Genomic DNA, 17202 nt, shown 5'->3' with positions numbered 1-17202 from the left:
TTAATGAGCTCAATTAGCCCTTGTTATATAAGAAAATGAAAAAATGTCCATTCAAATAATAAGGAGTATTAAAAATTTCATTTTTTGATGTAGGTGTACAATTATACCCTTAATGATATTTTACACTATTACACACCTTTTCACAAAATTGTGTAATAATGTAAAAGTGTGTAATTGCGAAAAAGTGTAAAATACACTATTACACACTTTTCCAAAAATCGTGTAATGATCGTGAAAATTATTTAATATTGGATTTTATATTGTTACATACTTTTTACAAAAGTGCGTAATAACGTAAAAAGTGTGTAACAGTGTAAATACACTATTACACACTTTTTCGCTTAATAGAGTATCTACACTGTTACACACTAAAATAATATTTTGGTCAGAAATGCTATTATTTTCATATTTTTATTTGTATGGCTAAAAAAAATTCCTATAACTAAAAGGTTTTGGCTACATTAGGGTGCTCCCTCCTATTTCTATTTTTATTTTCCATAATTATTTATTTTGTGAGAAACAATTGATACATGATGTCTGTCACAGTTTGTATACGAGAATCGAGAAAGTGAGTTGCATGACTGCATGTGTGTTACGTTGCTGATAATGTCCGTCCACATTTTGTACAACATTTAATTATGGATTTTATTTTGTATATCAGTATCTTGTATACTCATTTTATTTATCCAGTTTGTCAGAGATATATATTTGTGAAATTGCCTTATTTTTTGTAGCTGTATTTAATCGTGTTTGAGATGTGTTAGAATTCGTTTGATTAGTTATGAGTTATTACGAATATTCGATTTTCCAGATGAGCCACCGAATAAATGCTTTATCATTTCGTAATTGAATTCTCTATTTCAAAACAATTTATAAAATACTACGAAAAGTGGAAGTTTTCAAGATTAAACATAGATTAAGAATATTTTTCAAAATATTGCAAAAGTTGAAAATACAACCTATATACATACTTATCACGACTCCCTTTCTTTTAATTTAAAGTCAAGATCGTATAATATTTTATGCTATTGAGTACTGACGTGTCCCTGTGAACAACAAATTTGCTTAAGCGCAATCATTAAAAGTCTCTAATAGTTAAAGAACGGAATCATTTTTTTTTCTTCTACGTCATCTTTTATTATTTTTATATGTATACATATAACTTACAAAATGATTAATTCGTTAATAAATACCAATAGAAAGAAATTTATGAAAGCGTACAAATTATAAAAAGAAGTAGATGCTCGTCCTCATACGTATTGATGGTTGTTTATGAACCACATAAAGAGAAGAAAATATAAAATAATGTTAGTGTACAAATATTTAATTACAGAACTGTTGTAGCTTTCACAAACATTATTGGTAGTTGGTGGACTAGGGGTTTAATTTAAGATATGTGTATTATAAAAATAAAAATGAAAAAAGCGGTGAGAAACAATTGTGGAGAGTATGATTAGGCTTAATTTGTGGTGCACCCAACATGATAAACCCGAGGTCAAGAATTGATTCTTTTCATTTTCTTTATCTAACTTTAGCGTGCGCAACGTGAGTTTTAGGTACGTACCTAGCTCTCTCGTGATCCCTCCGTCCCACTTTTTTTGGCACATTTTTTTTAATTTATTCCATTTATAATGACACTTTTCAAATAAAATACGTGATCCCTATTTTTTCTGCACACATAAAATAAATGAACTCTACTCACTTTATCCTCTCAGGTTGTGTTTGCCTTTTATCCCTTTAAATGAAGGGATAATATAATGAGATATAAACTTATCACTTAAAATAGTGATCACATTTTTTATCTCTTATATTGAGGTATAAAATTATACCACCATCTCTTAGATAAAAAATTATTTATTTTCAAGGGATAAGAGACTGCCCAAAAACTTATAAACTTGTCCGGATTTTTTTATACATCAAAGTAAATGAAGCAGTATAAGGTGATAAATATAGCTTATCTCTCCCTTATACCTCAAAGCAAATACACCCTTAACCTTTTATTCTTAATTTTCGTGTCCAAAGCAAATGTGTCAAGATAATTGTAATGGAGGGAGTAGTATTTTTCAAAGTGATGCAACTTTATCTATGTCTTATAATTAAGTATTGTAGCTTATATATTTTAATAAAGTATTTTTATTTTTATTATTAAAATATTTTTAATTTTCTTTATATTTTAATGAAATATGAATTCAGTAAAAATGATAGAAAACATCAAAGGCATCCTTTGTAAGTTTAAAAACATCTTAATAAATAATTGAATAATTTTATTATTTTATCTGTCAGGACAAGTTAATCATCATAAGTAAATACCCATGTATGCGCGAAATTTATGTGGTATGTATCTCAACTACTTATTGAATTTCTCTCAGTATAAAGTAGTTTTTAATTGGATCTCATGAGTCATGTGTGCTAGCATAATAAATTTTATACAATGCCAACTTATCAGTTAAATCACCTATGAAGTTCTAATTAAGCACTACGAGTCGGAATTTTCCGTATATGTTTATTTTTTTATGTGTGGTGCAAACGTTGGTTTAATGTACACCGTTTATTTGTTCATTTTCATGATAATTTTATTTATTTATAGTAGCTCTTCTATTAGCACATGTAGTTTTTAAGAATTTTTTTATATATAAAAAGAAAAAACGATTCCTTTATCTTTATATTCAATATAAATAATACTAATACAAAACTTTACCAATGACAATTATAATATACAAACTTTTATGAGCCTCGATACATAGAATAGAATATTAGTATATACCTATTTTTGTTACATACTAATCTACAGCCTTTAGGCCCTTAGTAATCGAATCACAAGAAACGACACAAAAGAAAAAAAGGAAACTGCAATATAAATGTGATGGAATTTGTGGAAGGTGCATATATATAGCACTTACAAGAACATATAAATATACAAAAAATAAATAATCATTTCAATATTTTTTTCTCGATGATAATGAAACAAAGACAATTAGAAAAGTCTAAAAAGGAGTGAAAATGGGCCCCTATCGCTTCAAAAAAAAAAATGGGCCCCTACCCACGAGAAACAGACTATTGAACGCCACCCCGAAATAAGGATGCGAAACGTGCGTCGTGGATATTTGCAAGAAGACTGAAACTAGCCGTTGGATCTTCTCCAGTTGGACCGGTCAGAAGGTTCTTCACGTGTTCCCAGTTGTTGATGGCGATTCTTAAAGAAGAGAACCGCCGGTTCACCCGACATCGACGACCCGATCCACCACCGTTAGATTATTTTGACCCACTTATAACAACACGAATCGCTCTATGGCGACGAGTTTTTACATCTGCTATTTGAAATTTCATTTTAAAGATTAATTATATTGTTTAATTATACCACTTTTCGTATTTTTTCAAAATTTCTTGATCTTTGAAAATATAGAAAAAAGTTCGATTTTTCTTTCTTTTTCAATTTTATCATCGAAAACGTGATATTGACCCTTATAATATTTATTTTGGCCTATAATGAACCTTTGATATTTTAAAAAATCCAAACGCAATATTGTTACAAGTGAATAAGTTAAAATATTTGTCTTTTGGAAATATGTAGTGTGTGGAAGGAACTACGGAGACCCTCTAGAAAAAGAAAACAGAAAGTGGAAAGACCCTTCTAGAAAGACTATAAATCAATATAGTTATTGTATTTTGGCTTCATAAATACTCATTTATAGATCAAATTTAATGGAAATTTTGATGGGTCAAAAGCTAATTCATTTACGTCCCCAACAGACAGAGCTTAAATTAATTTACTTATATCCCTAATACGAGTAAATGTCATCTCACACACATCCCCTATTATAATCGAAATGTAAACTATTGTTCTTTGTGTCGTCTCCCCATATTTTTTGATGTAGCATTAATTCTTTATATGACATTACCCTCAAGATTATTACATCTAAAAAATTGCTATATAGCAGCATATACATATGCATGTAGCATGACCACCGTTCCACCAATACCATGTAATAACATATGGAACATAAATGTGTTATAGAAAATTTATGTCCTCGAATATTTACCAACTTATATTCACTATAAATGTATACTTCTAGTCCAAAAAATAAAGTAATCAATTTTACACCCAAATAATCCTTCATGCAATTACTCGAACACAACACACATGTCTTTATTGTTCAATGAACTTAAATTATTTATAATATTAAATTCATATATGATACTCAAATTGAAGGAGGGTCATTCAATTGTCGCACCGTGAGACGATCAAGATATGAGTTTGACTCATATTCAATAGTAATATGGAGTATTTGTTATTGTAAATATTAATGATATCATAAAATATGCAATTGAAATATAAATTAGAATTGAAATACTCTTATCTCACACAATTTTTTATAATTAATAAAGCCACACGTTCCAATAGGGCTGGGAATCGAGTCGGGTTCGGGTACCTGAACCCGAAAATACCCTAAACCCACTACCCAAACCCCACCCTGAATTTGAAATCGGGTACCCTAATACCCGATCGAGATTCATACAAAATACAGATCAAGATTCATACAAAATACAGATCAAGAAAATTCATACAATATTCATACAGATCAAGAAAATTCATACAAAATACAGATCGAGACTCAGCAAATTCAAATGAGGCTACCTCTTTTAAAATTCATACAAAGAAGAAGAAGAAGAAGAAAAAGCGTAGACAAGCTCGGCGGCGGAACAAGCGGCTGGGGGGCTGGGCGAGGTCGCGGCTGGCGGGGGCAGCAAGCTGCTGCGTGCTGCTGCGGGGCAACAAGCTCGGCGGCGGAACAAAGGGGCGACTGGGCGAGGTCGCGGCTGGGGGGCTGGGAGCGAGCTCCTCATTGGCGAGGGGCGCCGCTGGGTCGCCGGAAACGGAAACGATTCTGGAGTGGGGGCGGCCGGGCGAGCTGGGATTGGGAATTTGGGATTTGCGAAATTGGAAGGGCCGAAGGGATTCAAGGGAAATAGGGCTGGGATTGGATTACAGCTGTGCCAGCCAATGTATTAAATAATTTAAAATAATTAAAATATATTAAATTAATTAATTCGGGTATTTCGGGTATACCCGATACTCGATCGTGTATATCCGATACCCGATTTTCTAACACCCTAAATACCCGATCCCGAACCCGAACCCAATTTTTTCGGGTCAGGTAATCAGGTACCCGATACCCGATCCCGAAATTCCCAGCCCTACGTTCCAAACGAAATTGGAACAACTCGAACCTCGAGGAAAATACTTGGGATCCTCTATCCCAACTTTAGTGTCCCACTCCATATTTCACTTTCTATTCTTTTAATTATTATTTAATTTTTTTCATCAATTTTAATATATTGTGATATAGTTTAATTTTATAACTATTATCTAAAGTTCACCTATTCAATTATAATTTATAATCATTTTTTATTTTTAATTTACTTTTCTGTAGTTTAAAAAATATTTAGTTAAGTATAAAAAATAATTATTTAAGTTGATTATTCTAAAATTAGGGTATATTAATTTTTTGAATTTAAATATTTTATAAAAAAATAATTAAATTAATAGGAGGACACAATAATATAGCTGGAGCGTGGAATAGAGCAGATGAGATCATCTGTCCCAGAATATTATGTGTACCATGTGTACCACTTTTAATTTCTTTGTTTTATAAATTGTTTTTTATAAAAATAAAAATTATTATTATATTATAAACTCTAATTAGTATTTATCATTGAAAAATTATATATCCTAACTTTGAATTAATGAACCCAAATAATCTATTATTAATTCAAATAAACATAAAAAAATAATTAGAAATCCTAAATGGATGAGTGAACTCTTGTTAATTATTTTTATATTATATAAATATATAATAAATTAAAATTGAATAAAACATAATTTAAAAATATAAAGAAATAAAAAATGATACACTATATATTTTGAGACAGAGGATGCATTTGGGAATAGAGAATCTTCTTGGCAAAGAAAAAGTAGTAAACGTTGACCGGGTGTCAATGAAGGCGAGAAGAAAGCAGCAGCAAATTGCGTAAGCTTGAAATCCTCCCCATTGACGCGGCCCAATCATAATTTCCGAGTATAACTCTCCATTTTTGTTTTTCCTTTTACTTTTTCCCCTCCCAATATTTTTCAAACCGCCCCTTTCTCTCACTATAAATATGGCCGCCCTCTCCCTCACTTCTTCATCCATTCTCAACCCTAGGGTACCTCCAAACTTTCTACAAACACAGAGGTCCCCTTTTATAAAAAAAAAAAAAAATCTGCACCTGCAGCTCCATTTCCAGATCTTCTCATCCAAAAAGGAAAAAAAATGGCTCGTTCATTCTCCAACGTTAAAACCGTCTCTTCCTTCATCGGCAACCAAATCTCTGCCGCTGTTACCAGGTTCGTTATCAGATTCTCAAAAAACTAATAAACAATCATATAATCTGCACCTCATTCTGTAATAATCTCGCATTTAAATTGGAACATCGTTTATTAAATTAATTTTTATTACTCGATACAGGAGGGGATACTCTGCTGCGTCGCAGTCGCAGGGGTTGGGTAGCACTAGCAGGGCTGCCGGGGCTCCGAACATGATGCTGAAGAAAGGATCCGAGAAGGCCGGGGAGAGTGCATGGGTGCCCGACCCGGTGACCGGGTGCTACCGGCCGGAATCGAATGCGAAGGAGATGGATCCGGTGGAGTTGAGGAAGATGCTTATCAGGAGCAAGAACAGGGCGAAATGAACCGCACCGGCCATGGAAACGGGCTTCCAGAACGTCACCGCGTTCGGCCCGTTGCTGGACCCGGAGCAGTCGGCCAGCTAGGGAGGCGATAGATGCAATGCATTAGCGCGTAGAATTTTTTCAAATTCTATTTGTTTTAATTAATTTGAGCAGAAATATAGAGAAATTGTCCTGCTCATCTTCTTCGTCGTTTCCTGGTAATTATTACTAGTATTTCCCTGTGTTTATATGCTCAGGTGATCAGACTATTTATGTTGCTATTATTATTATTATTAAAATAGAGATTTTTATTTGAATATTTTTTTGTGGGATCGGTTTACCTTTTATTGTTCTGGAATGTTCTTTCTTTTTTTTAGCACTTGCTCGTGCGTGTGAAATGTTTTTTGCCTTTCCGAGTTTTTTCCGCGAAGTGTTGAAGAAACAATCAAACAAACTACATTTATTTCCGTCCTTATAAAGATTATTAATTTCTAAAAGACACGAATTTTAATAAAATAGTTGAACGAATATACGAATTTGAATAACATAATTGAATGAATACATTTTTCGAGGATCGAGAGAGTAGTAAAATTATGGTTCCAAAAAAAAATTAAAAATTGTGGTTTCATATAAAAGGTAGAATATGGTGGCACGTAAATTAATAAAAGAAAGCGGTAAATGGTTAATGTCTAAGGTCAAAGGCCTTGGGTTCGAGTCCCCTGTGACACGACTTTTTAATTTTTTTATTTAATATTATAAATTTATCAAAAAAAAAAAATCGAATAATGTCACGTTTTTATTATTTGTAAATTGGTATACAATATTTTAATAATTTTTCAATATATCACGATATTCAAGTTTCACATTAGAAATTCCACATAACATGCTAAATATGAAGTGGAAATACGCATGAATTTTTTGAAATCGTAATATTAGGTGTTGTGACTTTATTAATTAAAAATAATATTAAATGTGTACCAATTTACAAAAAACGATTAAAATATACGACAATATTGAAAAAATGGTGTACCAAATAATGTAATTTCCCAATCTGCATTTTAAGTATCTTTATAATAATATTCTTACGTATGATGAAAAACAATAAAATATTAAGAGTTGAGATTTTAAATAAATGCACTATATATATATATATTTTATATTAGTGGTTAATGGTAATTAATCTGATAAATGCATTTAATAAATTTTATATGACCCCATTCAATGTTCACAAAAGATTGCTTCACATTTAATTGATACCTACTTAATAAACTTATTTTAGTTCAAATTATTAATTTATTCATTTTTTCTGAAATATAATTTATACAAATTTTACTATAAGCATGTAATAAGTCATCTTTAACAATATTTTTATAAATCTAACACATATAACGAATGTTGCAACAATTAACGAGGACACTGAATAGTGAATCCATTTTCTCGTAGTGTTGAATAATGAATCCATTTTCAACACTATGATTAGAATAAGATAATATTCTTAATTTTTCATGCAACTTATAAATGTAAATTAGATATTTGTGAATAGTGCAACGACCTAACAAATACTAATAGGGAGATCTAATTAAAAGATGATGGCAGAAATTTAGGTAAACTAGTGAACCTACAAAATATAGTGTCCTCCACATCTCATCATGTATTTCTGGACAACTTAAAGAGTGACAAGGCATTCGACTTTTTATTGAGGTGTCATTTCTTGATTGCACGAAGCTAAACCCAATTTCTATAGAATAACAATTATGTAGTATTTTAAGAGAACAACTATATACTCCGTAATCATTATGATTCTTAATTAGATTCCCCTAAAATACACGTGTCGTATATAGGATTTCTCATAATCACAAACCAAAAGTAGTAGTTATTTGATTAAGATCCATGTCATGAAATAATATTTCACCACATTTTCTTCGAAGTTAGATGTTTTTTTTGACCTGGGAGAGTTGGGGAGGGAGAATAGTGGAGTTTGAACTTGTGACCTCACTGTTCACATATAAGAGGTCGTATCGCTTGGTGTCTCTTTAGGACCGAAGTTAGATGTTTTAAATTGATAAAATGCAATTTAATTAGTAAGACATAAGTTCAAATAACTAAAAAGGGAAATAATCAATGAAAAATCATTATTCTATCTTCTTTTTAAAAAAAAAAAAGTTAGATGTTTCAAATTCAAATTTCTATAATTTTTTGTTTGTTTTGGTCCTTTTGGATTAGAATATGTTGGGCCTTTGACAAAGAAGAACGTGTCGATTGATGAAAGGACGCTTCCTACTCTAATTTAATCTTGAGCTGGTCTCTTGGGCCGGTTCGCACAATGAAATAATAATTTTATAAATAATAAATGATTGATAGTATATACTCCCTCCGTCCCGCCCAAGATGCTACATATTCCTTTTTGGGCCGTCCCAACGAAGATGCTACATTTCTATATTTGGCAAAAATAAGGAATTTTAAACACTTAATTAACACGAAAGAACTTACTACCTATTTTTGGACTATACCACACCACTCTCAGTACTAATTAAAACAATTTTTCACCATTCTCAATACACTCAACAACTTTTTCTTCACTTTTAATACACTAAACATTTTTTTTCTTAAAACCCGTACCACTCTCTCCTTGGAAGTTCTTTTGTGGACGTCAGGAGTATTTTTTAAAAAATAAATGATACTTTATTATAAAAACATAATTATTATTAATAAAAATTATTTATATAATATAACTAGAAGTGTCCTATAAGAAAGTGTATGGAAATTCACATAGTGTGGACTCACGCATAAAATAATTTATATTTAATTTTATATATATTTAGAAACAAAGAAAAAAAAGAATATGGTTACATAACTAATCAACTAGATGGTCTTCTAGTGTAACTTTGGCTTTTACATGAATCACGTTATTCATATTCATCCAAAAGTAAAACGTTTATATCATTACCTAATATAATTTTACTCTTGAGCCAAAAAATACATGGATTTATATTTTTGTTGTAATTTACATGAAGTTGATTTCTTGAGCCAAAAAATACATGAATTTATATTTTTGTTTCAATTGACTTTCGACAAAATTAAAGCTTAGTTGACAGTAGGAAGTTCACATGATGAAGAGTATTTATAAGCCTGGAGGTCTAAGAAGACAAAAATAAATATATTTGACTTAATTTCGACTGTCAACTAAGTTCTAATTTCATCAAAAATCAAAACTAGATAAAAATTGCAACAAAATATAAATTATTGTATTTTTTTAGCTTAATTAAATTTTCAAGTCAAAATTGCAATTTTTTGTAAAAAGTAGTGTAATTTTTTTTTATCATAACCCCCATTTCTTGTTGCAGATAATTTGATAGAGTTGTATAATTTTATATATTACCACTTTAGAAATTAGAACAAGTCAATTTGATTTATAGAGCTTGCACGTAAAGAGGAAAAAAAACAAATACAAAATATTACAATTGTTCGTACATGCAAATAATAGTATGATGATGATAAAAATAATATTTACTACTCCTATGAGAAAGTTTGTATGATTCGGCAATAGAATGAAGAGGGGGAAATAGAAAATCAATTTTTTGACTGGACCAGATCCAAACACCATTTCATTAAAAAGTGTCTGGAGAGGCAACAATTTGGACTTTTGATCCCATTTACATGCTCCAATGTCGTATTTCACTTTCTAAATGCATAAGCCATCAATTAACAAGTGCTATGAATCAACAAAATGAAATACGAGACTGAAACATGACGGGGAATTGATGTGAAAACACCATTCCTTGCCCATCAAAGTCGAATCATGAGGATATTTTTCCAATAAAAACCTGTGGAGAAGTAGCGAATAAAATTATATTAGTACAGCCATCTATAAGCATATCAGATCAGATCACATGTAAGAACTAATCCTGCAAAAATATACGTGCTATCATAATCATCACAGAAGATACAGAAAAAGAGGCTGGTGAGATTAGAATCCAAACTATGTAGTCGAAAAAGATCATGATTCGATTGAAAAATCATGCTCAGACGACTTAATCGCTTAAAAATATAGAATAGAGAGAGGAGAGAACAACTTATCTCTTCCAAAACACTAGATCAAGAACTCAGACAATAGATCTAAGAAACACAGAGGGGGATTCACCATTCATTAGAGTTGTGAGATGTAACACTTAAAAGAGTGATAAACTCCAAATTGCAAGTGTCTATTCATACCGATAGTCATAGAACTGATGAGGTAACACAATGACAGGTTCTGACTACATTCCTCATTCGTGTATTCACCAAAGTAAAGAATTTTTAAAAATATAAATAATAAGATGCAGATAATCATGGTTAGGAGCTATGGTTATAGCTGGCCAGAACTGAAGTAGCACAAGGCACAAACAAGCTATTCTAGCAAAATAACAAGTACAAGATCAAATTATCCAATTTATATATTCAAATAGTTCATTATTTCCATAACCACATAAATTTTTCTGCCTCTCGGCTTGGATAGCTATTTTGATGCTGTATAATGGATCACCACAACTGAGTAAAGGTGGCCCATAACTTTCTCAAATAATCCACAGAGGCAAAAACTGTCTAAAAGTGAGGCTAACTGTGGAGGGTGCGATATTTGTCAAAACTTGCACTTGCATCTTCGTTGTTCTATTTTAGAAGAAAAATCATGAACTGAACTATGCTGTTTTGATTTTTCAGTTCAATTTTTAATTTGGAAGGAACTATCACCGACACAATGCCGGTTTGCCTTTACCTAAGACTCTTCCCAAATTGCACAAATGCACTCTCTCAACTCTCTCCGAGTAGCATTATTGCCCAACCCCTAAGCATCGAACGCCTAAGGTAAGACGTTTTGCTCTTTCAGTTTTGAAGCTTCCTTGGAGAGTAAGCCTAATGGAAGTAAAAACTATTTATATCTTAATGGTGTTCAGCATATTTACAACACCTAGTGGATTTGGCAAAACTGCAATTTCAAATAACTCCAGAAACTTCCGTGCTCGGCAAAAAAGCCAAAGGTTTAGCTCTCTACAGTCCATTGAAATAAATTTTTCTAGCTCTCTGTTCTATCCAGAATCACTCATCCTTTCTGCTCTCATCCAGAACTAACCACCCACGACGACACAGAACCATTTTCTATATCTACATATGAGCACATTGTTTATTTATTAACTATGATGCAAGTGATAATGAAGATGAGCAAAGAGAAGCAACAGAGAATATTACTCAATAGTTTCAGACAATGCATAAACAAATGAATATAGGCAAAGTGAAATTGAGCACAAGAAGCTTCAGGGCTATCATACACTATCAAATTTTTTATCATACACGAAGAAGAATACTCTGATACGAATATATAACTCAGTGAACATATTCATGCCAGCAAAAAAAAAACAAAAAACAAATAGGCAACACATGAAACAACGAAAAGTGCATCCAAGTCATGGACAATTTCGACTAGAAAGAATGAAAAAATAAAAATCCTAAAAGAACTCTACCTCGGTTTAAATCGAAGAAACTAGAGGATCAGCCCTAAGATTATCCGTATCCCCGTCCAAACCATTGCAATCCAATCCACAGCCACATTGCGGGCAGATAAAGAAATTTTCGATCCCAAAATCAGCAGATGCAATTCCAACAGAGAATTCGAGCTTGTCGGCGTTTCTCCTGACCTCCACAATATTCAACCACACAAACAGCACTTTGACTTTGACACCAGATAAATTAGTGAGCTTATCTTTATATATGTAGCCGCTGATTACAGAGCTGTACTTGAGCTGATACGAGCCTTCCAAAGAGAAACTGCAGGAACCGTTCATATAGGCGTTGAATTTGCCGCTGGACTCGTCCAGATCATAGTGTGTTACCCCTTTTGGGAGGATACCGATAGGAAAACCGTAGCCTTGGATTACTTCGTAGGCCGTGGGGACCGCAACGGCGCCGGTGAGGACGACGACGAGAATGAGGGAGAGAACAACGCCTCTGCCCGCCGACATTTGGACTTTCGATTGCATTCTGCTAATTCTCGATTCAATTCGAGAATCGGAAGAAGGAATTATGGGGAATTGAGCTTGTGGCCAATTTTGGGAGTCTATGACTGTAGACAATTAAATTGTCGTCAAATTAAATCATGGCACGTGTAAATTCATGAATTAAATATTCAATTATATTTTCTATTTTATTAAATGGGATTTTATTCCTAATTAAATAGATATATATTATTAATATTTAATATAATGAATTAATGGGCTTTTGGACACCTAAAGCCCTAAGGCCCATGCATGAAGGCCCAAAGCCCATAAAGCCCACGAAGCCCATCTCTAAAAATCTATAAATAGAGGTGTTGGGGTGCTCATTAACACAACGTGAAGGAACGGAAGATCGAAGGGCATAACGAATTCTCTCTAGTATCACAAGTTAAAGTTGAAGTGGTGCAAGAATTGAAGGTTCCAAGTATCTTCAAGAATTTCATCAAATCTTCAAGTGATCTTCAAGTATATCTTCAAAGATTCAAGTATATCTTTAAATTTTCAAGTATATCTTCAAGTGATCTTCAAGTATATCTTCAAATCTTCATCAAGTATTCAAACCTTCAAGGCGTTCTTCAAATCAACCAAGTCCCAAAGCTTCAAGGCGTTCTTATAAATTCTAAGGACGTTCTTCTTCAAATCAAATCAAGTTCAACGTTCAATCCAAAATCATGACTTGAGTCCCTTGGATTTATCGTCATCAAATCAAGTATTTCAAGAACCTTCGAGTTTGTTCAAGAATCAAATGGAAGAGAAGAATCAGAGGATTAACTAGAGATTGCAACCCGCATAAATCTATTCTCAAATCTATCAAATTATCTTTGTAACGCGTTTTGTATTTTATCAAATTGAAATACAAAAATTTGTGTTTACAATGACTTATGGAGAAAGAAAGCACAACGTGGGAAACTCATTCACGCTGTACAAAACAAAACTAAGAGAGGAGATGATGATGATGATATCATATAGTATAATTATCAATTGCGTATGATACATTGATTTGGATATACATAAATCTGATGAGTCACGCGCAATTATTTCTGGCCTCTTTTCATGCTTTGTTTTTATATTTTTGCATGGATTTTGGCCCAATATTCTTAGACTTGCAGAAGGATCATTCATTAAGCAATTTTTTTCTTTGTTTTTTGGAAAACAGATCATTCATTAAGCAATTTGTTCAATTTTTTGTGTGTGTATATTTCTATTTTATGTGTGAATTGTGATATAATTTAAATATCACCTCATCCGAAAAAGGGTAAGTATAAAACTAAATCAAGATTAATTAAGATCCTCACTTATTTGTTTCAGAAAAAAAAAAATCCTCACTAACTTTTAATCAACTTTCATATTATATATATATATAGGGAGAGGTTCAGGAAAGAACCATAAATAAAAAAAGAACGGAGAACCATTTTCAGCCATTCGATCATCAAGATCTACGGTGGATACATCATCTTGTTGGATGAATACAGATCCTGGATTCGAATCCTGAAGGGAGCAATTTTTTTTATTTTTTTGAGTGCATTAATTTTAACAGCGAATGCATTAATTTTTACAGTGAATGCATTAGATTTGATGGTTCTCCCGTTCTCACAAATAATGTAGTTCTCTCTAGAACCACACCCTATATATATATATATATATATATATATATATATATATATATATATATATATATATATATATATATATAATTTTCCTATTCCGTACCAATTAACTAATCTTCATTTTCTCCATCAAGCTTCTCCAATCTTCACACAAAAGTTGAATATCGAACTATTCATAATAAATTTATCTATGACAACCGTAATTGTGAAAAATAGTTTTATTCTTCTCATGAAAGTTGTGAAAAATCTATTTTGAAATTGAATAGAAGATTGTTAGATGAATTATTGTATAAGTGGTTACTTATATTGAGAAGAAATTTTTCGAGACAATTAATAATGAATTAATATTACATCTTTTGGAATATGAGTAATCGTTATTAAATAAATTCTCTCAAAAAATCACTTTTATTAATCTACATATTTTGTCCTTTAGATCTTTGGGGCCTGCTTACGCCGTATTGGGCCCACCCATCCCACCAGATGAACTTGGACCTTATCGATTGGGCCCACATTTATGGCTGCTTCATAAAATCAAAGTGAAAACATCCCTAAAATAAACTCTATCCGCGCAATATTTTCTATTCGTTAGCATATATTCATAATTTTAAATTCACATGCACACGCACACACATATACTAGTACATAATATTTCAAACATATATAATGATAATATCATAGTTTAAATGTAATAGTATAACAAATTTAAATTAAAGTACGAGAACGAGATTAAGGTATTTGAATATCTTAAAATCGACCCCTTGCATATTATAAGATGAAGCTACCAAATTACTCAGTTCTAATAAAATTTTAGTGATTTTGCGCACGATGCTGAAACTGCATTACTGCATAATTACATCTGCAATTCGCAAATTTTGAATAAACACTGATTTCCAAATGCAAATCTCATGCCAAATCCGCAAACTGATACACGGTCGCAACTGATTGAAGATTTTGAAGAGTTTAAATTTATTTAAGACCATTATCTTAGGGCTATTTGCAAAAATAGGCCACTATTTTTCGGACTTGCAAAAATAGGCCAATTATTTTAGTTTTTTATATTTTTAGGCCACATGTGTATCCAATCAGGCTATTTTGGGCCACATTTTGACCCCAAAAAATGGCCTATAAATGCTGAATTGAGCTCAAATGTGGCCTAAAAATGCCAAAAACTAAAATAATTGGCCTATTTTTGCAAGTCCAAAAAATAGTGGCCTATTTTTGCAAATAGCCCTAAGATAATGGCCTTAAATAATTTTGAACTCGATTTTGAAGCAACAAAACCACATAAGACTCACCTGCATATCGCGATCAGACTTGGACGAGAGGTAAAAGCTTTTCGAGGCTGAATCCGCCGCCGCTTCTACCGGAATTCGCGCATTTAAACCCGCAGCCGCACCGTGGACTCTCCTCGAAATCGCCGGCCGGAAAACCGGCGGACGCGATCCCGACGGATAACTCGAGATTGCCGCCGTCCTTGGTGACCTCCACGATATTCACCCACAGAAATAGAATTTTGACCTGGATTCCGGTCAGATTCCTGATCCTGTTCCTCGAGATCGTGCCGGTGACGGTGGTCTTGTACTTGAGGTCGTAGCCCTGGATGGTGAAGCTGCACGTCTTGTCCAAGTAAACGGAGAATTTTCCGGTGGCTACGTCGAGCTTGTAGTTCGTCACCCCCTCCGGCAGAAGGCCTTGCGGAAGTCCGTACGATCCGATTGCCTCGTACACCGTCGGCCGGTCCGCTGCGGCGGCGACAGCGGTGAGGAGGAGTAGCAGAAATCGGCTGAGGGAAGACATGGCTAGGAGAAATATGGATTGGAATGGCGGATTAAATCGAAGAATGGATATATGATTCTAGAAATTGAAGTTTTGCGATGTTAGGTTTGACCTCACCTCTGTCAGTAGCAGGAATGCAGTGGGGCAAGTTGGGCGTATATTCTCAGAATCATAGTCTTCTTCTTCCTATATTTTACTGACCATACAAGTGCTGTTTTATTGGCCTTATTCACACCTCAATTCAATTGCTTTGAATACTAAAACCACGATGCATGTGTTTCCAAATTAAAGAATATTAGTATTTATTTTACTATACAAGCTTTAAAAAAAAGTTCCACAGCTAGGTGGTACTTTATTTTACTAATGTATCTTATTGAATAATTTATACTCATATTACAAGCTCATCAAAATTAGGGGTGTAATCGAGTCGAGTCGAATCGAGCCGAATAGTGTCTTGTTCAAGCTTGGCTCGTTTAGCTAATCGATCTGTTTGATTAATTATCGATTGAGCTTTAATCGAGTCTAATACAATGCCGAGCCTAATCGAGCTTTTTAAATTTAAATTTTTATTTAAAATTTTAGTTATTTTCCTAATACAGAAGTTAATTTTCAAATATATAAGTTATTTTATTTACAAAAATATAATATATTTACTATTTTCTTGTAAATAAATGATGTTAATTAGATACTTAATCCAAATATTACTACATATAGTATAAAATATAGTAAGACATTTAATGAATAATCTTATGTTTTTAAGATAAATCACTTCACGAGCTTGTTCACGAACTAACAAGCCGAGCATCGTCATGCTCAAGTTTGGCTTGTTTAGCTAAACGAGTTGTTCATTAAATTACCGAACGAGCTTTTATCGAGTCGAACGTCGAATAGCTCACGAGTAGCTTGGCTCGTTTACAGCCCTAATCAAAATAAGTTGTTTGAGGGGGATCTGTTATGTGCCGAGAGGTGATGAAAGTGCAATACATTTTTTTTGAACTACGACGCAAGAGCTGAACAAAGACTATACCAAGTCACCTATATATATATATATAGGGGTGAGCTAGAATAAAAACACTTTTAAGTGT

General features: G+C 32.7%; 3 protein-coding genes across 3 annotated transcripts; 1 reads left to right on the top strand and 2 right to left on the bottom strand.

Annotated features, from left to right (window-relative positions):
• Nucleotides 1-5954: 5954 nt before the first annotated feature.
• On the top strand, nt 5955-7027 carry LOC131000413 (protein SENESCENCE-ASSOCIATED GENE 21, mitochondrial-like). Its single transcript, XM_057926300.1, has 2 exons — nt 5955-6385; nt 6507-7027. The coding sequence occupies exons 1-2, from the start codon at nt 6312-6314 to the stop codon at nt 6727-6729; spliced, it is 297 nt and encodes a 98-aa protein (XP_057782283.1). The 5' UTR covers nt 5955-6311; the 3' UTR covers nt 6730-7027.
• Nucleotides 7028-10134: 3107 nt separating this feature from the next.
• Nucleotides 10135-12807, bottom strand: LOC131000411 (uncharacterized). The gene is made up of 2 exons (XM_057926298.1): nt 12204-12807; nt 10135-10532 (listed from the first exon to the last, which is right to left on the bottom strand). The coding sequence occupies exon 1, from the start codon at nt 12717-12719 to the stop codon at nt 12210-12212; it is 510 nt and encodes a 169-aa protein (XP_057782281.1). The 5' UTR covers nt 12720-12807; the 3' UTR covers nt 10135-10532; nt 12204-12209.
• On the bottom strand, nt 10135-16412 carry LOC131000412 (uncharacterized protein At5g01610-like). Its single transcript, XM_057926299.1, has 3 exons — nt 16235-16412; nt 15637-16140; nt 10135-10532 (listed from the first exon to the last, which is right to left on the bottom strand). The coding sequence occupies exon 2, from the start codon at nt 16136-16138 to the stop codon at nt 15650-15652; it is 489 nt and encodes a 162-aa protein (XP_057782282.1). The 5' UTR covers nt 16139-16140; nt 16235-16412; the 3' UTR covers nt 10135-10532; nt 15637-15649.
• Nucleotides 16413-17202: the final 790 nt, after the last annotated feature.

The sequence above is a fragment of the Salvia miltiorrhiza genome, chromosome 8 (assembly GCF_028751815.1).
Source record: "Salvia miltiorrhiza cultivar Shanhuang (shh) chromosome 8, IMPLAD_Smil_shh, whole genome shotgun sequence".
Classification (NCBI taxonomy): domain Eukaryota; kingdom Viridiplantae; phylum Streptophyta; class Magnoliopsida; order Lamiales; family Lamiaceae; genus Salvia; species Salvia miltiorrhiza.
This window is presented reverse-complemented; position numbering and strand designations above follow the sequence as displayed.